The sequence below is a fragment of the Tamandua tetradactyla genome, chromosome 7 (assembly GCF_023851605.1).
Source record: "Tamandua tetradactyla isolate mTamTet1 chromosome 7, mTamTet1.pri, whole genome shotgun sequence".
NCBI lineage: Eukaryota > Metazoa > Chordata > Mammalia > Pilosa > Myrmecophagidae > Tamandua > Tamandua tetradactyla.
This window is the reverse complement of record NC_135333.1, coordinates 84,416,435-84,441,464: the sequence shown is the minus strand read 5'-3', so window position 1 is coordinate 84,441,464 and position 25,030 is coordinate 84,416,435. Positions and strand designations below refer to the sequence as shown.

General features: G+C 35.4%; 1 protein-coding gene across 10 annotated transcripts in view; it reads left to right on the top strand.

Annotated features, from left to right (window-relative positions):
* Positions 1 to 22,901, top strand: part of ABCC9 (ATP binding cassette subfamily C member 9) — a 149,100-nt gene extending 126,199 nt beyond the window's left edge. For 8 of the 10 annotated variants that reach the window (XM_077170263.1, XM_077170261.1, XM_077170254.1 and 5 more), the window contains 9 exons: positions 5,342 to 5,443; positions 6,037 to 6,157; positions 7,776 to 7,906; positions 8,665 to 8,743; positions 10,633 to 10,741; positions 12,039 to 12,142; positions 14,263 to 14,396; positions 15,914 to 15,976; positions 20,187 to 22,901. In XM_077170263.1, coding sequence (XP_077026378.1) covers positions 5,342 to 5,443; positions 6,037 to 6,157; positions 7,776 to 7,906; positions 8,665 to 8,743; positions 10,633 to 10,741; positions 12,039 to 12,142; positions 14,263 to 14,396; positions 15,914 to 15,976; positions 20,187 to 20,324 — 981 coding nt within the window. In that variant the 3' untranslated portion in view covers positions 20,325 to 22,901. Of the gene's footprint in view, positions 1 to 5,341; positions 5,444 to 6,036; positions 6,158 to 7,775; positions 7,907 to 8,664; positions 8,744 to 10,632; positions 10,742 to 12,038; positions 12,143 to 14,262; positions 14,397 to 15,913; positions 15,977 to 16,720; positions 16,897 to 20,186 lie in introns of all 10 variants that reach the window. The other 2 variants (XM_077170262.1, XM_077170260.1) reach the window with 1 other exon arrangement.
* Positions 22,902 to 25,030: the final 2,129 nt, after the last annotated feature.

Sequence of the window (25,030 nt, the reverse complement as noted above, 5' to 3'; positions counted from 1 at the left end):
ATTTTAGGGGCCCTGGTGTATTTTCCCAGACACTCAGTGGTAGCATTTTTTTGTACTCCTGGGGTTATGTGGAGGAAAAGGGTCCTGTACATTTTGGTTGCCATTAACTCTTTATGAGTCTGTTTTGTAGAAGATTACAGTTTTCATTGTGATCCCACATATAGATAGAATCATTGAATCAATGGAAATCTGACAAGAGACCTCTCTTTTATGTCATACAAAGCTCAACTTGGGAATCAAATGCTTCCCTTCTGTAGGGGAGGTTTTTTTTTTTTTTTTTTAAACATGGGCAGGCACCGGGAATCGAACCTGGGTCCTCTGGCATGGCAGGCAAGCATCCTTGCCTGCTGAGCCACCGTGGCCTGGCCTGTAGGGGAGTTTTTAATTCACAAAGCTGATGGAAAGTGAAAATTCCACATTATATAGATAAAGGGTCTTGTGTTTGGGGGCCTTTTTTTTTGTATGCTTTATGGCAGGGTCACATTTCATTCTTTTTCCATGCGAGTATTGTTTGGGGCCTTTTTGAGCATGAATAATTTATATATATTTACTGTGTTGAATCTTCCATTTTGTTGTGTCATTTTGGACGAAGTCTTTTACCATTGAGCTGATTGATTAAGGTTGTGAGGCCCTAGCAGTAGAATAAGTGTTGTTAGTGATTCTTGTGTGTGAGTTACTCAAAATATCTACTTCTGTTATTTTTTTTTTTATATTTAAGCCATTTTGCTGTTTAACTATTTGTGGAGGAAAGAAAAGAAGGTGGAACTATAGGAATGGGTATAATTCACTATACTTGTTGAATTTAATGGGAAGGAAAATAGAAATTGGGGAGCTGACATGAAGCTGTTGTATTATCAATTTCATTCTTCTCTACTAATGTACTATTTGAAGGGAAATAATTAGAATTTAGTGATTTTGCTGTGAAAATTTCTTGATAAAATTTGGGCAAAAAGCAGCTTTCTCTCTCATGCAGATCAAGGTAAAATTCTGATCAAGTGCCTCCAAGAAACCTCCAATTTCCAGAAAAAAAATTTGAACAAAGGCAATAAACCAGGAGTGAGCTGAATTATGTAGCTGGTATGAATATATGATTAGAACTTTCTTTAAAAAAAAAAAGATATATAACATTCTTCCAATAAATAAAATAGTTTTGTTATAGATGCTAAAGTACAGACATATTGGCATTTAGGCTCTCATAGCTATTTGAATTTAGTAGATTATGCTCTTTCATTTTGAAAATCAGTACATCTCCTAAAGGAGGATTGTGCCTAAAAATTGCTATAAATGTAACTCAGAGCTATGCCTTATTGCTGATCTGTCAAAACATTATATCTATAAATTCATCTTCATATATGAATTTAGGCATGTTTTAATTATTGGGTTAATAATTAAATATTAATAACATCTAATGAACATATTGAAAAATTAATGAGTAGTTCTGAAAATATTGGCCACATGAAATAGGTGAGAAAATAAACATTGACTCCAACTTATTGATCAGCTTTTTTTCCGTACCTCATTTCATCCCTTGTCACTTCTGTTGGTGGGTCTATTGCCTGTATAACACTGCCCACATATTACCAGAATTACCATTGATTTGGGAAGTTTAATTCAATAGAAAATGGTGAAAATTATATCTAATTATAACGTATAATTTAATTCTATACAACTAGTGAATCCAGGAGCCCAACATAAAATACAAAGACTTCTATAGTAAGCTAAATTCAACTAAAGAGAGAAAGAGAGAGTGAGTGGAAAAGAGAGAAGAAAAGAGGGAGGAAAAAGAGAAAATGAGCGTATATTTTCCTTATAAGTTTATATTATAAGGCCTATTGCCTAGTCTCTTTTTAATTAGACCCAATGGTTATTTTGGCATCTGAGATGTGGGCTTTTTCTCTTCTAGACCTATTCAGATTTGCTCTTTGTAAAGGAAACATAGAATTTTATGAGGGTTCTCTCTCCACAATTGAATAGTAAAAAAAAAAAAAAAAAAAAAAGCCAACAGAATTTGGCCTACGTAAGAGTACTTTTTACTTTAGAGAAAATACTGCCATAAGCACTTATGCATAGCAAAGCTTTATAAATTTTTAGACTTTTTCTAAGTTTTAGAGAGGGCTAAAAAAATCATAAAATTTGGCATTGGAATTCCCACCTGTATTAATCAGAGATCTCTTGAGAAACAGAACCAACAAGAGATGTCTGTAAAGATGAGATTTATAAAAGTGTCTCACGCAACTGTGGGGATGCAGGAGTCCAAAATCCATAGGGCAAAATCTGAGGAAGGTCATCAACTCCACGGGAGATGCTGACTGGCTGAAGAAGAACTCTCTTCTCCCTTAAAAGTTGTCAACTGATTGGATTAAATCCAGCTGATTGGGTGTTGTGAAAGACGCACCCTTAGTTGATCATAAATGTATTCAGCCACAGATGCAATCAACTAACTGATGATTTATTAACCAGCCACGAAATATCCTTGCAGCAATCATTAGGCCTGGGGCTTGCCTGACCAGACAACTGGGTACCATAACCTGGCCAAGTTGACACCTGAACCTAACCATCACACCACCTTATCAAAAATGCAGCCTTGTAATATTTCTACATGTTCAGCTCTTAAAATCTAGGGAAAAGGATTGGTAGAGAATTAAATTATTCATAGGAATCCTAAAAGCAAAGTCAGGAGAGAAACCCTGATTTAGAAGCTATGTGGCTCACAGTAAAACTCAAGGAATGTTTTGTGAAGGGATGCATTTATCTAATCTTATTTAATAAAGAATTATTGAACCTTTACAGTATACTTAGCATTACTTTTGGTGCCAGAAAAGTAGTGGTAAAAACTTAAACAAGGACCCCTGAACTCATGGGGCTTAGAGTCTAGTGAGTGTAACTAGGTAAATAATGAACATGTGAACATGTGAACAATAAGAGGAGAGGCTCACTTCAGATAGTAAGAGAGCTGCAGGTGCCTTGAAGAAAATAAAAAAGGATAACGGAATAGAGAACAGTTCCAGGACTGGGGGTAGGGATCCAGAAAACAAGGCCTCCCCAGAGGTGGTGTTTTAGTTGACCTTTATATTGTAAAAAAAAGCTCCAGGGCTACAGAGATCTGTGGGGCAAGAATTTCAGGCAGAATTATTGGGATAAACAAATTTGGGGTGTTACCAAGAACAGGAAGGGGGCCAGATGAGTGGAGCAGAGTGAAGAAGCAAGAAAGGAATCTCACAAAAGATCAGAGTAGACAGGGGTCTAGAATCCAGACTCTAAATCATGTAAGACCTTATCACCAGGGTTTGAATTTATCATAAGTGCAATAGGAAAGCACTGATAATTTTAAGCAGTGAAGTTATGTGACCTGATTTATAGTTTTAAAATAATGAATGAGGCTCATCTTCACAATGAGATCATTTGTAGGAGGAAGCAGAGAATAGAAATTGATAAAAGAAATGCCTTACTTTAAACCCTTATGTATATATTGCCCACATAAATTTCACTGAAGCCAAAAGGCATATTCTTTCAGATCAAGCCAGGAATGATCATGCTGGAAGTATCTTCTGTTATTAATGTACTTTGTGGACCTTCACACAGAAACTCTTTATGAGTCTTTTTTAGAAAAGATGATAGGAAATACCTTTTATAACGTTAACTAACAAATCATTAACTTTATACAAATGGGCTGATAGGAAAATATGATATTGTTGCAAATATTTTAAAAGCATTTGGGAGCATGTTGGCCTTTATCAACCACAAATGAGCAGTTCAGCTAGTTAGACTTTATATCCATGCCATTGCTGCTTCAAATAAAGGGAGAAAGAGGAAGAAGTGTCTGACTGGGATGTGCCAGTTCTTAACAAATGTGTACATCAGAAGAAGCAATCAAAGAAGTTTTTACTACCTCCATAGAATTTATTGCTTCAAGGGAATTCATGCTTTTTTTTATTTCTTTGCAAAGGTCATGGGAATTAATACAGAATTAAATTTTGGTGTTTTCAACCTTTTATGTTTTATAATGCATACAAATTTTTAAATTTGCTTTGAACATGTGAAAATCCCATCTAGGGGAAAAACTACATCTTGATACATAGAGGTGGGGAAATTAACTGATATTTAACTTTTGCATTTCCTTGAGCACCCCTGTGAATTAGATATCATTTCTATTTTCCAATGAGGAAACTGGAGTCTCCAAAGGGATACATTATTTGTCCATGCTCATACCTAGTAATTGGCCAAGCTGCATTTGAAGGTGCATTGGATCTCTGCCTCCACTAAGGGGTTCACTGATTTTTCTACTGTTTGATCTTTGGAGCTATTTTTTGAAAAGGCAGGAAGGAACACATGAACTAATTTGGGAAATTTCATTCTTTTACTACAATATATTAAACATTCCATTGATGTCATTAAAGTCTCATCATTTGTTTAGCAGCTGTTTATTTGAGGGACAGAGATGTATCCAGCTAGAGAAAGGGGTAAGATGAGGTAATTCTGCAAAATGCCAATGCCTGAAGTTTTACCTTCTTCTGGGACATATAACACATCAGCATGAAAAATTTTAAGATTTATAGCAGTAATCTATGAATGCTGGGAAACTGAAGAGAAAATAGGTGTTAGGAAATGGGCAAGTGTCCCCATCTCTCAGTTAGAAAACAGACAGACAGCCCCTTCCTCTTATTTGAGCCTAAGTCTGGCTCAAATAATTTTACAAGAGTTTACTATTAAGTGATAGACAATTCAGTTACTCCAAGTTATGCCTATACTTCTAATTTATTAACAAATATAATCTTTGTTCTTATTTACATGAAGTCTGTGGATTTAATGCCCAGATTCCGAATCCAGATAGTTAACAATAAATTCAGTAGCTTGACTTCTTACAGATCCAAAGCTCAACAAGTTAATTGGTATCAGATTCCCATCATTGCAGTCAGGGGAGCTAATTACAACCTAGACATAAGTACACATGTAATCTAAGCTTGAAAATCATGTCCAAAATAGGTACTTGTCTGGCCCCTACTATAGGCAACACAATTCTGTAGAAGGGAGAGGGAGAGGGAATACTACATCTGGTCTTGGTTGCCACAAATTGCAGTTTAATTTCTGGCAAGACACTCAACCTCTCTGAACCTGTATCTTCATGTATATAATGTCAGCAATGCATCAGTCTCCATTCCACATCTAATACTGTGAATTGTCATTTTTCAGTATCTTAGGTAGGCTTTTTCTGAAACCCTTATAGGACATACTTGGAATGACATGCATTCTCTTGATGGCCTTTCCTCTAAGTTGATTGTGATCTTTGGTTTAATAACTTGGGAATGATTTTCTAATTTTTTTTTCTCTTGCTCTTTCTTAGGATTATCTGGGAGCTTGCATTGTCCTTACTGCATCTATTGCATCCATTAGTGGGTCTTCCAATTCTGGATTGGTGGGCTTAGGTCTTCTGTATGCACTTACGGTAGGTATGAATGAAAATATTTCACTTTCTGTTCAGTGTTGGAGGCGCTTTCCACAGTTATCAATTTTTATTCATGGATGTTGGGAGAGAAGTTTGAAATCCCTAACAAGATAATCATTCAAATAATCGTAGCGTTAGTCCTCAAACCCAGCATTTTAGGACAGCTTGGATTCATTTCTGATATTGTGAACCAATTTTTAAAACTTCCTCAAATCCTATGCCCAGAACACTTCCAAGGCTCTTTGGGATCCCTGTCCTGAATTGCTCACAATCCAGGTGTGAACACTACATTCACTAAAATAAATATGAACATAAAAGAAATAAGTGGGAACAGATAAATACAAATACTCAGTGTGCAGGGAAATCAGAGAATAGTTCACAGAACTGACACTTAACAACCCTTGAAGAAGGGTAGACACCTTTGTCAGCTTTATCCCAGGATATTCTTCTCTGGTCTCTGATGTCCTGTACCACTTTTGAATTGCACATCATGAGCTCCTTATTGTCCAAGTCATCTTCTGCACGAATCTTCAGTGACTACAGAAATGCTACTTAATTTAAAATGCATTGGCTTTCTTTTCACCTGACAACAGATAACCAATTATTTGAATTGGGTTGTGAGGAATTTGGCTGACTTGGAGGTCCAGATGGGTGCAGTGAAGAAAGTGAACAGTTTCCTGACTATGGAGTCTGAGAACTACGAAGGCACTATGGGTATTATTCTCAGTATGGTTTTGTTTCATTTATATTCTTATTTTTTCAACTAATACCTGGTAAGTGTCTGTATTAGTTAGGATTCTCTAGAGAAACAGAATCAACAGGAAATACTCGTAAATATAAAATTTATAAAAGTGTCTCACATAACTGTGGGAACGTAGGGTCCAAAATCTATAATAAGGAAGGCTGTGAAGCTGACGATTCCGATAGAGGGTCTGGATGAACTCCACAGGAGAGGCTTGCTGACTGAAGCAGGAAAAGAGCCTGTCTCTTCTGAATCCTCCTTAAAAGGCTACCCGTGATTAGATTAAGCATCATGCATTAAAGAAGACAGTCCTCTTGGCTGATTACAAATGGAATCAGCTATGGATGTAGCTGATATGATCATGATTTAATTCTATGAAATGTCCTCATAGCAAAAGACAGGCCAGCACTTGCCCAACCAAACAAATGGGCACCACCACTTGGCCAAGTTGACACATAAACCTGACCATGACAGTGTCAAACACATTGCTTTTGTTTTGTTTCTCTACACAGCAAAGTGGAAAATGTGTAGAGAATCCCCACTCATCTTGACTTTGCTTGATTATGTACATCTGAAAAGATATGAATATGGAGGCCTGAGCAGTCTTGGATAGAGAGTCCAAAAGAGTATTATTTAGTAATATTTAATGGCAATTGTGAAGATGTTTGGGCTTTACTAAATTAATTGCTGACCTAAATTCTGAACTATTTGTATTCTCTTTCTCAAGACATGGTTAACTTAGATGTTGAGAAACATGGATCTTAAAATACTGAGTTTCTCAGCTTTGCAGAAAGAAATTGGCATGAAATTCAATACTGAGGACAGAGTAATCTTTCTTAAATGCAAATCTTATGCTTAAAATGCATTCCTTTGCTTAAATCCTCCAATAGCTCTCCAGCCTTCAAGAACAAAATTCAAATTCCTCAGCTAAGACCACAAGAGCCTTCATTAGTCAACCCTTGCCCACAAACCTAGTCTCATCTCTAATCACCCACCCATACAACTTTTACTCTGGCCACACGAACATGCTATGCTTTCATCATTTCCCTGTCTTTCATCTTTGAAAATTTGTTTCAGGCCCCATCTTCTGTTGGAATTCTCCTGGGACTCTCGGGTTACCACTGTCTGTGCTTCCAGAGCACCACGGCTTTGCCTCCAACACGTGACTCCCACACAGCCCTGTAGATGCTGATTTACTTGTATAGTTCCCCCAGGAAAATAAGCATCTTGAGGTGCTCCCAGCATCACAACCCTGTACCTCTCACATTTTAGGCACTGAAATATTTGATGATGAACTGAGTGAACAAATGAGTCAACTGACATATAAACTATGTTTACCTTGAATAGAAGTCAGCAACGGAATACTGAAGAGACATGATACTAGTTAATGCTCAAAAAAACAGAAAGATACCAGTTTTTAATCAAGAGGCTGTCCTTTAATATGATTTAATTTTTTTAATCACAGTTTAAATTTAGAAAAGGATTTAAATGTATGGATGCACATATGTATATAAGCATGCATGTTCCTCTTTCTGTCTGTGTGTCTATCCATCAATCTTTCTATCCATATATCACCACCCCATCCCTCAGATCCCTCTCAAGTTCCAGAACATTGGCCACAGGAAGGAGAGATCAAGATTCATGATTTGTGTGTCAGATATGAAAATAATTTGAAACCTGTTCTTAAACATGTCAAGGCTTATATCAAACCAGGACAAAAGGTATGAAATTCATTGTCATCGCTGGTGTATTTCATATACCGAACCTCTGATGGAGCCACTGTGGTATCACCTAAGCTCTTCAGACATCCCAGTCAAGTATAGTTTTCACTGAGCTCATATAATATTCCCTATACTTTACAGGTTAAATTATTTACATAAAAGAGAGAATTTTCCTTTTGGAAAAGATGGATCAGGGTAAATACATGCTGTCTAGGTCTGATTGCCATCCATTAGTCTCCCATAAATCTCATAAAAGTCAACAGTAGGCATGTTTGTTTGCTTTTTGATTCCTGGATTCTGGCTCATGGCCATATCTGACATGCCCTTGGGAAGCATTGCATCTGTACTAGCTTGAGTCTCAAAATGTTTTATTTTAGTTATTCTAAAAAGAACACATATGCAGAAAAAAATTATTCTTTTTGTTATAAAATTGCCACTGTTAAGATAAAATGGAGTAGTTATTTATTACACCTGCAATATTCTAAATGCAAAAATTAAGCCACAAAGGAAAAACAGCATGCAATGGATGTCAAAAGAGTTAGAAAGAAGTAATTGAAGATTTGGTAAGGACTCCATGCTTTTATCTTAATAATGATCATTTATAAGGATGATCTGAGAATAAAGGCTATATGATTATTTTAATGTAGCTATTTAAATAGAATTTAGGCTCTGTCATGGTATCTGGTCTGAGTTTTAGATTCTGCCCATTTATGTCCATTTCTGAGTCCTCTTCTCTCTGAGTCACGTTGCTCTTCTAGGTGGGCATATGTGGTCGCACTGGCAGTGGGAAATCATCTTTATCACTGGCTTTCTTCAGAATGGTTGACATATTTGATGGTGAGTCATTAACTCCTTTTTCCCTTCAAAAGACACCAACGAGAACTTGCCAAATTTCACAGAAATAAAAAGCAAATATTTTTGAGAATTTTGTATGTTACCACACATGGTTTGAGATAGGTATCCCGAATAAACAACCTGGAAGTTGTTCTAAAGAACTGGAGGAATATAATTCTGAGCCCTAAACTCAGCTCTAGAGATAGCTGCTAAAGAATCACAATAAACAGGTAAAATGGAATCAAGGCCACCCACTTTGAATAGTACTAGATGAAGGTAGCATTTCAAAGGGAAGGAAAAGAGAGGAATTCCTAGACAGTCTTGCTTCCCTCATACTAAAAATATATTTCTTCCCATCAAATGAAGTACTCCAAGGAGATAAGTAATCTGCATTTTTAATTTTGGTATGTGACTCTTAAGCGTCATCTCTTAACAAGGCATAATGACATTGAACATTTTGCAAGGAGGCAATACTTGGTGTAAAGTGCTAATAAGCACATGTTAACAATATGTGAAATATGTACTCAGTATGCAAAATTCTTAATAATATACATAAGAGCACAGAAATAACTGAATCTTTGCTCTAGAATAACAGTCATATTATTTAATCTATCACATGGGCTATTAATAGGCCAGCATATAAGCCATCTTGAATGAAAGGGGATCCAGCCAAGTACTTTACCACTAGCTCAAGAAGTATTTACCATTATTACCTGTGATGATTATGATGACTATTATAATATTTTGCATTTTTATTGTACTTGAAAGTTTATATTATTCAATTTAATCTAGTTAACAGCTCTGTGAGATAAAAGAAGTCAGTTTATGAACAACAAATTCCTTTTGGGGTTTAGATTCAGGAACATAGTATCTGCCACTGAGTTGTCAGCTTGCTCTTTCCTTGGTTGAACATAATACACAGATATTATAATGATTTTCAGTGGGATTTGTATTGTAAGGCAATTACAGGATCCAAAGTTAATTGATTAACACATTCTATTAAATATCTGTGGTTATAACTGAATATATTAGGTTAATTTCATCCTCATGAATCCAAATACATGTTTTCAAGCCCCATTTGAACTATCAGTGATTCATTCTCTTTTTAATAGCACTTGGATATTAAAATTTTAATAGCTAACACCTTATTCCTAAAAAACAGTTTAAGCTAACCATCCTTGCCTGCTCTTGAATCTAAATCTAGCTGGTGAAAGGGTCTGCAGAGGCCATTCTGAGCCTGGTACACTCTACTCACAGGGCAATAATGTCCTTCCACAAAAATAACGTGATACAGTGAAACTCTCAAGTTTAGAAAAGGACTAAAGATTACATAAGTCTATGCAAGTCTACAGAGAATATAGGGAAAATCACTAAAATATGTATCATAGAATTTACATTTCTATTTTTTAATGCACTATACTATTAAAGCTATACAGCAGTGACTAGACAGACAAAAAAAACTCTGTCTTCAAAGAGCTTAATGCTAATTGGGGTGAGACAATAAAAAAGAGAAGTAAAAGTATATAGAATGTCAGATATAATAAGACCTATGAAGCAAAAAACAAAAATAGCAGGAAAGGAAGATAAAAGGAATATTAGAAGGAAGAAGGAAAAAGGGAGAAAAATACTTTGAGTTTTTATGTGACACATAAATTGAATACAAACTGAAAACTCCTCCAAAAACTCCAAAAGAAAATGCATATGAGAGAGAAACTGTCACCAAACTGTATATTTTTCTTAGAGATATGTAAGCATGTTTTTGATACTTAAATGGAAATCTTCCTCTTCTGTATTCCAAGTTTGAACTAGCTATGTACTTGCAATTTATAAGCAAATTGTTATTTTACTTGTGATTTTACCATATGCCTGTAAGTTTTGTTTCTCTCTAACAGGAAAGATTGTCATTGATGGGATAGACATCTCTAAACTGCCACTGCACACGCTACGTTCTAGACTTTCAATCATTCTGCAAGATCCAATACTATTCAGCGGTTCTATTAGGTGGGTATCATTTGCAGCAAAAACCTGTGTGCAAGTTTTACTCTTTGGCTCACAAGAGGATTTTACTCAGAGATTCATTTTCCAGTTAAGTGTAAAATGGCATTATAAAGATGTAAGGTCAAATATTCTGTCCAATGATTTGAATTGGAAAACCCTATTTTATCTACAGGAACTCATCACTTTCTGTTTGATTCTACAAAAAGGACTTTTTCTCCATGTTCAGGGAAAGTTGTTCTTGGCAGACATTTCTGAGGTGTTAGACCCTGTAGCTATGCTTCCTAATTCTAGTGTTTCTGGCCTTGCCTCAGCAGATACTCTCAGTTTCCTTAACACCATTAATTATTTCCCCATCCCTCAGAGCTTTTCATTAGCCAAAATTGTCCTTAAGAAGTTGCTACAATCTTCGCCATGCCTGGTTCATGGTTTCCCCTAAAAAAAGAATGGATGTATGTACTAGCTATTAAGTGCTTTAAATATGGTTTCTCATTAAATCTTCACAGAATTGCTCTAGGATATATATTAAGATCCCCAAGCTGCAACTTGCTCAGGTTCATACACTGAGATAGTAAAACTGTGATTTCAGCTGAAGTTTGTCTGACTTCAGTATCCATAATACATAGGCATGATGGCATCATTCCATCTCTTTGCTCTCTTTTGCTCCCATTTGACCTCTGCAAAGAAGTATTTGCCACCTCCTTTTACTAATTATGCTTTATTTCAAAGACAAACTATATGTAAAATTGCGCATTTCAGCTAACAAATAACTTCAATTGAAAGTTACAAGTGTATTGAGTTATTCAGCACTACCATAATAAATTTATATCTCTGAAGCATCATAAATACATCTATGGTGATTGCTGCTGCACAGCTCATATGGTTCCGTGTATTTAGCACCAGTTCTGCAGAAATATTTTCCTATATGTTATTTAAGTTCCCTAGCCATATGAAGTAGATAAGTCCAAGTATTGAATTTGATCATATCATCTCACGTATAAACTTGTGAACAATAGCATCAGCAAGCACTTTTTGTATAGATCAGTGTTGATGCTAAGATTATTGAGGTCAGCCACTCATTCATTCAGCCACCAAGCCTGAACTGAGTGCCTGCTTGGTTCTACTACTGCTAGAACAGCACTGTTTTAGGTGCCAGGATACAGCAGTAATCAAAACAGTCTCTGTTCTCATTGAACGTGTATTCTAGGAGAAATAAAGATAATAAGTAAATACATACATAAAAATTCCGCTAAAAAAGAAATTCCTCTATTTTTCTTTGACTAATTAATTTTCTTTCCTACAGATTTAATTTAGATCCAGAATGTAAATGCACAGATGACAGACTCTGGGAAGCTCTAGAAATTGCTCAACTGAAGAATATGGTCAAATCCCTACCAGGGGGTCTAGGTAAATTTTTAAAAATGATTCAGTTATTTTTTATATATGCAATTACTTCTATGTATCACTACCTACATCTTATACTAGAATCACATAATTCTACTGTTAAATTCCCTTGTACTTAAAATAATCTCTTAAAGGTTATTTGTAAAGCTCATGCTTTTGCACAGGTGCGAGAGGGTGAACCTAATTAACAAATTCTGTTCTGTGTGACACTTCCAAATAGTCCACTTAGTAAATTTATCTCTTCGGTCTTCTCATCATTGGTGGGCAATTTAATCATAATATTTCATCATGTAGTCATTCCTGCTTGCATGGCCCAGGTGATCACTCACTGTCAGGAAGAAGATAAGCAGACTATTGCAGGCTGGTATATTCAAAGAGTACCTGGGACCATGGCAGGAGCAGTCAACTCTCCATCATGGCAGCCAGTTTCTTCTCTAGAAGGAGGGCATATTTCTTTCCTTTATATAATTTTCAGTTTGTTGAAGGCATTATTTTCTCTTGCCTTGCTATAATGTAAGTTTGGGCCACCTGTGTCAAGGTTTAAGTAAGTACACCACTGACATAAATTTCATCCCAGAAGTAGCACAATTTCTGATAAATAAATGACAGCATGAAAGAGCAGCATTAATAATGGAACAACAGAGTGTTCATGATATAATCTTCAATCCATGGAAATGAAGGTCCATAGTTTTAGACTTTCACTAAAATCTGACTTCATTTAAGGAAGCAATATGAGAAATAACAGGTTTTGATAGTCTAATTTCAACATACAATGTGTAGTTTCCAAATTGTGTTGTTTTCGGCATCTAGTTAAAATAACATTTGTTAGTTTATTTGAAAAGGGGGACCTACTCAAAAGCAATATATTTTATTATTTAAATTAAGTCTCAAGGAGAGGGAATCCCACAAACAATAAGTGAGAGAGCATGTTTTAGGTATAACTTTATTGATGTTGCCAGTGTCAGACTGTGAGAATAACAGAGGTCTGGATGAACCTTACCATATAATAATGCTTGATGTCTCCTCTGGAGAGCCCAGCAAGCCTACCAGAGAAATGGATAAATGCCTGTAGATCTTCTGCCTTTGGCACTAAGAGACCCCATTAATAGTTGGAAAGACAGTGAATTACATCTTTATAGTCTTTCTCATCACTAATATGAATTGTGTGCATAGTATTCGGGCTATAATATAAGGATATAGTGCAGATTGTGTAAGAAATAATGGATTGTATTTAAACTTGTGACTGATGAAACATTGTGTATATTCATTATCTTAATAAAGATCTCACCAATTGCTTGATGAAGCTCCAGTTCAGGCTAATTTTGATGAAGAACATTCATCAGCAGCAGCATCCCTGTTATTTATTATGCAAGTTAAAATTTGGAAAATAAATGCATAGCTCATAAACATGAGAAATTATAAGAAATGATTTGGTGCAGTGAGAATAAACTCACTAGAAACTTCCCTGAGGAACCTACTAAAAAGTGTTTGAAATCTAATAAAAGAACGTTTGGCAAAAGAATTTATCTTAAACTCACAATAGTATGGGTTACGAAATGTGGATAAAAATTTTAAAAAGGAAAGGATAATGAGCCTATAGTATTCATTCATCTATGCAGCAATGTTTTATTCTACCACTATGTCAGATACCATACTAAATTCTGTTCTGCGCGAGCACAGATAGGTTGATAAACGAAAACAAACACATTGTTGGAGCTTGACATCTAGTGGGATAGTATAGTAAAAAGAGAACTGGAATTGGAGTTGAGAAAATTCTGTTTCTTATTGAGCTTTACTAGAAATTAGCTATGTGATCTCTCTCTCTCGGCCCTAGAAAATTGTATTAAATAGCCTCCATAGTCTTACAGTCCTCAAAATATTTAGCAAGTTTTGTAGTCTACTATAGGGAGTAATTCCCCATCTGTTGTCAGAATTATGAACGTCCAGGTCATCTTCATTTTTCCCCAAAGTAGAGCTCCTCTTCTTTCCAAAATAAAATCTGTCCATCAAACAAAATGCCCCACATGCTGTTATAAGACATCGTGACGTGTTTTTCACTACTCTGCCCAAGGGAAATGTTTGTGGCATCTCTTCAGTGAAATTCATGCTTCTCCCTGACTCAGATGCAGTTGTCACCGAAGGCGGGGAGAACTTCAGCGTTGGACAGAGACAGCTGTTTTGCCTGGCTCGGGCCTTTGTCCGCAAGAGCAGCATTCTCATCATGGACGAAGCCACCGCCTCCATTGACATGGCCACCGTGAGTGCAGCAACTAAGCTTTAACATTGCCCTGTGCAAGAAATGTGAATGAAAATAATTTCTGTTTTCCTGCTTGGGTTCTGAATCCTCAGAACTCTTAGGTTTTGAATGTTTTCTCATTTGTTTTCCTGATCACTCTGTGATAGCACATTGAAACTCATGATAATTGAGATACAACACCTGCTTTAAAGTAGGTCATGTTACCAGTAAAAATAAAATAAATTCATAATTATTTTCCATAAGCTCTCAGAATAGTAAAATTCCAAAGTGCAATCGATGAGAGTACCATCCTGGTATTCAAATATTCATCCATGGAAGTTCTAAAATGAAGTATACAAATTACTATTGAATAGAATCTGTTGATAACTAAAACCAGCCATTTTATAAAGCAGTTTGAATAAGAAGTAGTCATTAGAATTAGTAATGGCTAAAATTAGTAATGGCCATCTCAATGTGTTAACGGTAACAAACCAGAAACTTTGCTTTTTGAAAGAAATTATTTAAAAGTATCAAATATGTCCGAGAAAGATCCATCTATAAGGCTGTAATTGAATGAGGAAAACATTACATCAAAAATTGTTTATGAGCTAGCAATTAATGAAGCTTTTTAAAAACTTAATATTAAAATTTTGACATCAGAAAGGACAAACAAAAAGTCACCCACAAGCTCATGTTACTTTCTTGTCCCACACTTTAGCCGGGATAAACTACCCAAAAAGTGAAATGGTTTTCAAGCTGTCAAGATATGGAGATGCCACTATGACATCATTTCTACTAAATAAGATGAATCAAAGAACCCATAGTGTCATAGCCTTCTCAAACATTCATATTTTAAGCAATAAAAGTAGCCTCTAATCAAGCCATTGTACTAAGAAAATGTAACTACATCAAAATCAGCATTTATTACTAAGGTTTTACAACACTAGGAATTGTAAACTCCACAGAGACAGGTATGTGCATGAATATGAATTAAGTGGCAAGGAGCCACTTGACTGGAAGAAAGAACTCCTACACATTAAAACGTAGGTCACTGCCAGCATTCACCAAGGAGAGAGGTAGAATTTTTATCCGTGAACATCTTTAAAAATATGACAGCAAAGAGTTGTGGTGGGAACAAAAATGTTTCTTATGTGGAATGTCCATTAATGGGTCACAATCCAAATTATTTTTACATGGATTTCGGTTTTTTCAAACAACATCATTTTAGGGTTCTGTTAGTTTTGAATGCATGCTGTTTATGTTTGATCACAAGTGTTTTGATGCCCATTTGATTTCATTTTTCCTCTTTGAATTTTCTGTCCTGCCCAATTGTCACTTAGTTTTATTTGCATTTAAAGATACCTGCAAGTGTGACCTGCTGCTGGGAATTGCTCCCTGTTAGAACTTCTGCTGAAGATTCAGGCATAAGAGGTTTCAGAACAGTGTAGGCACTCAGTAGAATGTTGTGCTTAGGGACAAAATATTATGGCAACGGAAAGTTGTCCAGAGAAAATTCAGATTGTTACTTTTTTTGACAGGAAAACATTTTGCAGAAAGTGGTTATGACAGCCTTTGCAGACCGCACTGTTGTTACGATAGCTGTAAGTATGTGTGACAGAATTGATTTACTTTTTGGTTTTTGTTCCAAGTTTCAGTATTCTTTATATTTGAGCAGTTAAAATATACTCATGTTGACTTATGTATTTCTCTACCAGTGTTTCTGTATCTGTGCAAAAAGTAGGAATTGGGGCTGGAGGAAGCAGCTATGTTTGTCCTTTTTCCAAACTGTCTACTCCATGCTACCTCCCCTAAATTACAAATATGGGACGTCTTTAATCTCAGGATCCCAGCAGGCCATCGCCTTTGCTTTCTCACCCATGCAGATGGTAGTTCATTTAACAATTTTCTCTCTAATAGTTGTTTCAGTTGCTTTTTCAGAAGTATAACTTTATGGTCTGATGAGCAGTTTTAGAAGCAAAATGCCAAAATTTGATTGCCAAATCTACTGCTGTTTATGCTTAATTTCGATGTTTTTATTTGCTTATCTGCATTTAAAAAAAAAAAAAAGCCAGTGAGATGTCTTAGAGTAGAGTCAGATACTTTCTTTGATTTTAGGTAGTACTAATCAAGTTGAAGAATTGTTTAAATCTTTATAATTCATAAATATTGCTTACTTAAAATAAGCCATGTTTTTCTGTCCCTTCCACTTTGTGGATGGATGGAAAGAATCCTTGCACCCGTCTAGGCTTACTGCTTAACAAAAACTATTTTTTAATGTGTCACTTGGACATTTTCCCTCTTACTGATTCTCCTTTCTCTTCTTTCTATTTTTCTTTTCTCTCCAGCATCGTGTCTCTTCTATTATGGATGCAGGCCTTGTTTTAGTGTTTTCTGAGGGTATTTTAGTGGAGTGTGATACTGTTCCAAACTTGCTTGCCCACAAGAATGGCCTCTTTTCCACTTTGGTGATGACCAACAAATAGACCACCATAATGGGCTCTGCCAACTATCCCATGCTCTGGTAGTTATCTTAGGGACAGCCCTCAGTTCCCCAAGGCCAATGCCCTGATCACAGGGGAAGTGGGGGATGAGGAGACCCACTCTGGGACTCCTACTACATAGATCAGCTCAACTAAGTACTTCAGTTATGTTCAATACCCAGTGAACTACATGCATATATTTCTTAATGTACCCATGCAAGATATAGTATTTAGAAAACCTAAGAGTCAGATTTACCTCCACCTTAAGAACCAATACACGAACTTGGGGATGTTTTGTAGGTAACCTTAAAATACTGTCCTGACAATTGCATGGCTTAATTTCAATAACTACTTAAATTTAACTGTTGAGGAATGGGAATTACATGTATAGAGTGTGCAGCTTTTTCAAGAAAGCAGGAAATGGCTCCGCATCAGGGCTCACCTTCCACCAGTTGCCTAAGGGAAACCACACACACAATGAGGTGATAATGATTTAATGGGTGAGAGAATTAGCTAACCTGGAAAGTAGTTCTCTAATATTTTCAAGAGTTCACACACTGAGGAAGGTGGAGAACTGTTTTGGGGGAGAAAGAACTTCTAGCTGACGCCTGCATGGAGGAGGAAAAAGCAGAGCTTGCCTACTGAAGGCGCGTCTTCTCTGCTCTGCATGATGCATGGCATCTTGGGGTAGCACTATTTAGTCTAGTCTACACCTGAAAGATTACTTGAGCATAATTTATACTGTTAATAAAAAAAAAGTTCTCTTACCAAATTGTTGTTCAGTTAGTCACTGAATACTTCTCCACAAACTCGTGTATCTTTTATTCATTTTTCAAGACCACTGGGTGTGGGGGTTCTACTAGCATACCTGGGCTTCTCCCACCTCAGACAGACAGAAAGCTTCGGGGAAGGAACAGTGACCACAGGTTCGGAAGAAAACACCCACCATTGTGGCAGACTCTGTAGAATGATTTCCAACTCTGCTAAGAGTAACTTTTTTCTTTGCCTGCCTAAAAGTTGTTTTGTTAATTTTTTGAACTGGCAGTGAAAATTGTGGAAGTCTTAGAAAAGATAAACTTTCTCTGGCTTTTAAGAAGAAGCCCTCATGCACCAAAATAGTCAATGACATTTATATGAAAGCAATTTATTTTCACTCTCCATTAGATTAATTTCTCTGGAGCATTTTGAAAATTTCATGAACACTACCACACTTGATAGTGGTATCATTGATACCACACTTTTTAAAGAAAAAATCGTTTCAATTAATTGAGTAAATACCAACTATATTTATTTCTGTTAGCAAAGATTTTTCTATATTATTTTTACTTTTAAAACAAACGTTGTTTTAATATATCAAAGCACTGTTTATAATAATCTATTTATAGATTTTGAGGCCAAATTCTTTTTTTGAACATCTTTGATATGGTTAATGAAGAATTAATATTTTCTAGATAGAGAATGCACAGTACTTCATTAAATTTATTTTTTCTAAATGCATGGGGATACTATTGGATCTGGTTCTTTTTCAAAGATAAGTAAACATTATACCCAAATTCTGATAATTTTAAAATGTATATAATTTTTTTTACCAATATTCAGTAAATGATGGACCTGTCTGTGGTTTTGAAAATAATGGTCTGTATTCTAAGCTGGCATCATTGGCACACTCCATATACCGTGTTTCTTTCCCCCGTAATTGTAAGTTATATTTATGACAGCTTGCTTTCCTGAAAATGTATAACACTGAGACTATGCCAACTCCATGGTCCAGAATAGAAGTTAAGTGACCTGTGCAGTCCAGCTTGGTAGCCCAAAGCCACACGTGGCTATTGCAGCACTTGCAGTGTGGCTAGTATAAATTGAGACGTGCTATTCACAGGAGATACACACTAGGTTTCCAAAACTCAGGACTAATAGAAGACTGTAAAATATCTCATTAGTAATTTTTATATCAGTTACATATCGAAATGATATTTTGGATCTATTGGATTAAAATATTAAAGTTAATGTTACTGTTTATTTGTACTTTTTCATGTGGCTACTAGAGAATTTAAAATTACATATCTCTCACATTGTGGCTCACATTTTATAGATTATCTTTCTATTGGACAGCACCAATCTTAGCAAGAGTAGAGAGAAGGCCCACTGCACATTTTTCCCTTATAAATTATAAAAGTAAAAATAAGAGTAGCTGACATTTCTTATTTGCTATGTGTCAGAAAAAGTACTGAGTTTTTCACATGGATCATCTCATTTGATCTCACTCCCATCCTCCGAGGCAGGTATTATTATGACCATCAGATGGGAAACTTGAGGCATACATAAATTATAATATACTGCTCAAGACTGTACAGCTAAACAGATGGTGAAGCCAGAATACAAGCCCTGTCTAACTTCAGAGCCCACACTCAACCGTTAAAGCTATGGGCAGGTGAACATTTGTTTGGGTCCCAGATACTACCCGCTAAACAGTTTGATGGCAAGGTGGAAATACCTCTCATCTTGAAGTCAGTAATCCTGGTTTTGATTCTGCTTCTGCTACTTACTACCTATATGATTGCCTGATTTTACTTTATTGTTATGCGCCCCAATGGTTTCACCTATAAAATGGAGAGAGAGAACAGCCACATTTGAGGAGTGTCCTGATGATTAACAAGTGTATATATATTACTGTATGGTATTGCTTAATAAGTTACAGCCTTTATTAATTATTAATTACTAACACCCAAAACCCCTCCCCATGTGGAAATGGAAAATGAGTGAGTGGCAGTGATTTGTACAGACTAAGAGACTATGCATGTCTAAAATCCTGGATAATATATTCTAATGTTGCCTGCAGAATGGACTTCCCCATATTGTCTCTTCCCAGAATTCAGCCATTTTCAAGGGTTCAAGTTGTCAGCTTGCAGAATTAATTGGCTGTACACAAGTGATAACTGCATTTGACTTTAAAATATGGCTCAACTGGTTTATGATGGCACCTTTTATCATTTAATTGTTTGACAGACATTTCTTAGCCTTATACTTAAGGTCCATGAGAGTGATAAAAATGATATAATAGCAACACTCAAGTTAATATAGCTCCTGTGAGACCCCAGCCAAGAGCTCTTTAATCTCTTATGAGACCCCAACCATATGTGCCAGTATTTAAAAGTATGTAATGATATTAAATTAAGTAATATTTTAAATAAGTAAAAAATTCTGTGCCCCTTGCATCTTCTGATACCCCAAGAAGAATAATGTACCTGAATAATCCATGAAATATGTGTATTACATTGCTTTGACTTGGGCTTTGAATTTGTAATGCCGACGTATATTCTTTGCATTGCAGCATCGGGTTCACACTATTCTGACAGCAGACCTGGTTATCGTGATGAAGCGAGGAAATATCTTGGAGTACGACACTCCAGAAAGCCTCTTGGCTCAGGAAGATGGTGTATTTGCTTCTTTTGTTCGTGCAGACATGTGAAGGGGTGGCTTAAAATGATACGTGTATTTAAAAGAACGTAGTCATAACCTACTTAATGAAGCATCATTTTGGTTTTGCCTTTGTAAAGTGGCATCTTAAACTTCTATAGATATTTGTAAAATGTATTCATTATGTTGTAGAATTTATTTTAACTAATAACAACTTCACTTTACTAATGAATAATGTATTTCTTATGCACACTTTGATATCTTCTTTTTCCTTTATATTTTTTACAGTTCTTTCAGATATTCTTGCATAATATGTTTTTACTGATGTTTTTCTAATGATTAAGCCCCTTTAAGAATAGCAGGTTATATTAAGACATGTAAGCTATTTAAAGGTAGGTCAACAACTTATGCTTTCTCCTAACTTTAAAACTCAAATATTTTGCAGCCATAGAAATTGTAGTGAATATTCAGTATTATGCTACTCTTATTTGTTGAAAATATATTTTCATTTTTATTGATGTCTTCAGATGTTATTGTGTGGGAAACAGAGGAAGGATGGGCTTTCTAACTAGTTGGAAAATGAAACACTCAAGTTCATTATCTACTGTATGAGAAAATATTCTGTGTTCATTAATATTAGTAATACCACAGTTTCTTTTAGCTGTCTCTTTTCTACTCTAAAATGTTTCCTGTTGCCAAGAAATACATTGATAGCAGTTCTATAAAGCCAAAGACTGAAAGTCTAGAAGGATCATGAAAAGAGTTTGGATATTTGAAAAATTATATTCAAGCTCTATTTTTTTGATGGCCTAATATGGAGAGAGTTCTCAAGATATCAGGCATACTGTGCCTTTTCCAGACTGAAGTTCAAAGAGTGATTGGGTTCACTCCTTCAATGGTGGGCCAACTAAGCTTTCTGTAGCTTCACTCATCATTGGCTAAGGTTGTGATCCTCAGCCCTTATGTGCCACATTATTCAAGGTTCAAAGAAAATGGCCTTATTTGTTACAGGATATATATGTAACAAGTATTTACTTCAAGGGGAAGAATTTACTTCTAGACATTCGTGCTCTGTGGTGTCACACATGCTTCCATTTTCTCTGGCTCTGGCTTGAATGTGAATGTTAAAAAAAAGTGTTCTTCAAATTTTCAGTGCAACAAAAATTAATGGGATTTCAGTGTTATGTTTTGCTTAAACGTACATTAATAATTTCAAAAATAGTAAAAGTTCCTTCATTGGCATACTAGCCACCAAGCCTTTCCACTGCAGCTCTGTGCAATGCAGCATAAATATCACCGACTTTCATAGGAGGAACCCCAGGCACTGGCAGACTACAAAGACTTAAGATTGATGGCAAAATAGAAATTATGCTCCCTCCTTTTATTCCTTATATTCAGGTTATTATATTATTTATTCATTCTTGGAAAATATAAAATACTTGTGAGGGCTCTAGCAGCCCTCTACAATTCAGAATATATAACCTGAATATAAAGTCCTGATACGTATTTTGTTTTAAAGGTTCCACAAGGATGGACAGAAATACTTTGTTATATAGCTAAAATTGTTATACCTTATCGCAAAGTATACACTTTATATAAAACTTCACTGGGGTTGGTCCGAGGGTTGTGGGTTATTGTTAAACTGTTTAGTCTTGTCTTCTGGCATAACCACGCTTGACTAACTGAAAAAAAAGAAAAAAAAGAACAAAAACTTCATTGGGAAAAAATATTCCTCTTGTTTCCTAAAAGCTAAACAAAACAGAATCAGTAGCCATTAATTCAATCTTGCAAATATTTTCTAAAAATGTAATCAGTCCTCTACGGTATTGCTGGCATGCAGATGTTTTGTAGTGCTGAATTTGAATAATACTTCTTGCTAGAAATAATGCCTTAAAAAATTGTTTAATTGTTATACACCCAACTCAGCAGAAGCAAGTCTAATTACACTAAATTCTCATATCAAGTTTACCAGTCTGGCATCCAAGTGATCACTGGTCTCCTCAAAACTTTTAGACCCTCACGTTGAATAAATGCCTAATTGTTTACAAAATTAAATGAACTGAAAAAAGTCAGGAGTGATTTTTTTTAATCAGTTGACCATTTTTAATGCTATATGTATTATAGTTGAATACAGAAATTATTCATTTTGAAAGAATTTTTTTCTAGAGGGTGCATATCAAAAAATTTAACCAAATGAGTTACTTCCCTTTTTAATTCCTTAATATTTATAAAAAGCAATAAAAGCATAAAGCTTTATGTTAAAATCCCAGGGTTACTGATATATTAAAAAATATTTCTCTTGAAGGATTGTGCATCTCTATACTTCCACTCATGACCCATTTAGAGTCTACTTAGTGCTAGACTAAATATTAGAAGGCCCTTCTCCATAACTGATACTCGAGTGCTGGGACCATATCTTGCTTGTCTTTGACCTCTTGCCATTTAATACAAGTGCTTGATCCACAGTAGGCCTAATAAATATAGTCAGTTCATTCATTTATTAGTTCTACCACTAGCTGTACACCTGTAACTGTAGGTTATTCTCTTCACATTTCTGTGTTCTGATTATTCTACTGTGAAAATATGCTGGCTTGCTATTACAGAATAAATTATGCATTTGTTTGCCTGATTATAGAGAGTGATTATTATTTCACCTAGAATACCAGTGGGTACCAACCAGGACTAGTCAATAGATATAAATCCACACCATTTGCTGAGATAATACTTGACTCTGCTTTGATGATTTTGTTTTACATTTGCTAGAGTCAAGTACTTCATTAGTTTTATATAGAGGCTCCAGGGCAGTTTTCCACTAAGTGGAACAGCTCTATCAATAAATTTTATTATATCTGTATATAGCTAGATGTCTGGATTCTTTCCCATGGCTTAATTGATCATTAGTTGTCTTCCAGTATGTCTTTTATCACTTTCTAGTAATGATTTCATTGCTTGGTTGTAGGTCTGTGATTTCTATTACTATGGTAATTCCATTAAGGGCCCATTATCAAAGATTAATTGGATTCTTATAATTCTAGCCTCTGGCCATAAGACACAGCAGCCAAAGGTATATATTCTATAACTTATGTTTCTTTAGTAATTATGCATCATTTACATAAGGTTTTCTCAAGCATTAGTAAGATTCACCTGGATCAAACTCTTCAATGAAAGGAGCTGAGACTTTGTATTTCTAACAAGTGCCTCCAGATGAGACTCATAACTTAGGCAAGTTTGGCAAATACTGATCTACCTCAGTCATCATCCCAGTTTATCTCTTCACTACTCATGAAAAATGGCCCCAAAACACTGATTTTCATATACCTCCTATCTTTGCTGGCATAACCTTTATTCTTAATTGCTGAAACAAGCCACTCAGTGCCATTGGATGAGCTGCCTTCATTCCATCATAAAGGAAAGAGAGCTGACAAGATATCATCAGGGATTCGAATACTATTGTTTTGTGTGGCTTAATCAGAATAAGTAAACCAAGAATAAAACTTTTTCACAAATATGCAAAGCTTTTGTTTCCACATCTGAATTAGTTGTTGAAACATTTGTATATTATTCTGCTGAATTTGAGTTCACAATTGCAAATGTTAATAGTATATAACTATAACCATTATGGGTAGGTTTCAAAATATGGAAGGAAGGTAAATCATCTATGATGATTATTCTCCTAACTGCACATTTTTTTCTGTGTCATTGCTGAGATATGAAGGTTGATATATTAATTCTCTCTAGAAATTAAAGCTATTTCTTTTTCTATGGGCAATTACAAAATGCCACTTGCCATTCACAGTTTCATCACCATTGACCCATTTCTGAAATGACAAAGATCAAGGGAGCTATAACTGGCTAAGTAAATTAAATGGTTCTAATGAAAATTCTGCCAATCAACACTGACCATGACTAATTATACACTACATATGATTACAAAGAGCTTAATTTTTAGATTATTTTATTACTTAATCTGCCCACTGCAAAAAAAAAAAGGTTAACTTGTTCATATATAGCAACTGTGCAACACTGCTTTATGCTACTTCATTCCAATTATTCTCTCCTACAAGAAGGCTACAGAATGTACTGTTTATACACATTATCAGTTATTATTAAGTGAAAGGCTATTGACATTTAACATTATCAGAGCCAAATGGACTTAGGCCAGCCCTATCCATATCTAGGAATTTGTTCTTTCACTTTAGAAGTACCAAATCTAGATGAGTAAAGAACAATTTTAAAAATTCTTTATCTTTCTTTTAGACACCCAAAATATTCATTTACTCTTTTAATTTAGACAAAAACAGAAGCCCCAACTCTTTGAATCCACTAAATTGTACTGCTTATCCTCTTTCACAGGTTATAAGCTATCTTCCAACTCATCAGTGTGTGTACACACACCCACACAAGTGTACATTCTCATTTTATCTTAACTTTCTGCCTTAAATAAGTGTATAGTTGCTACGAATCATTATATTTTATATTACATTTTAATATAATTCATAAATAAGTCAAATGAACGCAGGTGATTAGAATGGTTGGCACAAAGAGGAAAATTCTTCCAGTCACAGTAATCTCTAAGTGCATCTTCCAGACCTACAGCTACCTTGAGAAGAAACATCACTTCTAGATAGATTATATTATGTACTTCCAGGGATAGAAGGTTCAGCCCACTATTTTCTATCAGTTTCTAAGATAATACCGGAAACAAGTAAGTGGGTTACAGCGAGCAGGCTCTTTTTAGTACAATATTCAGCAAAGGTT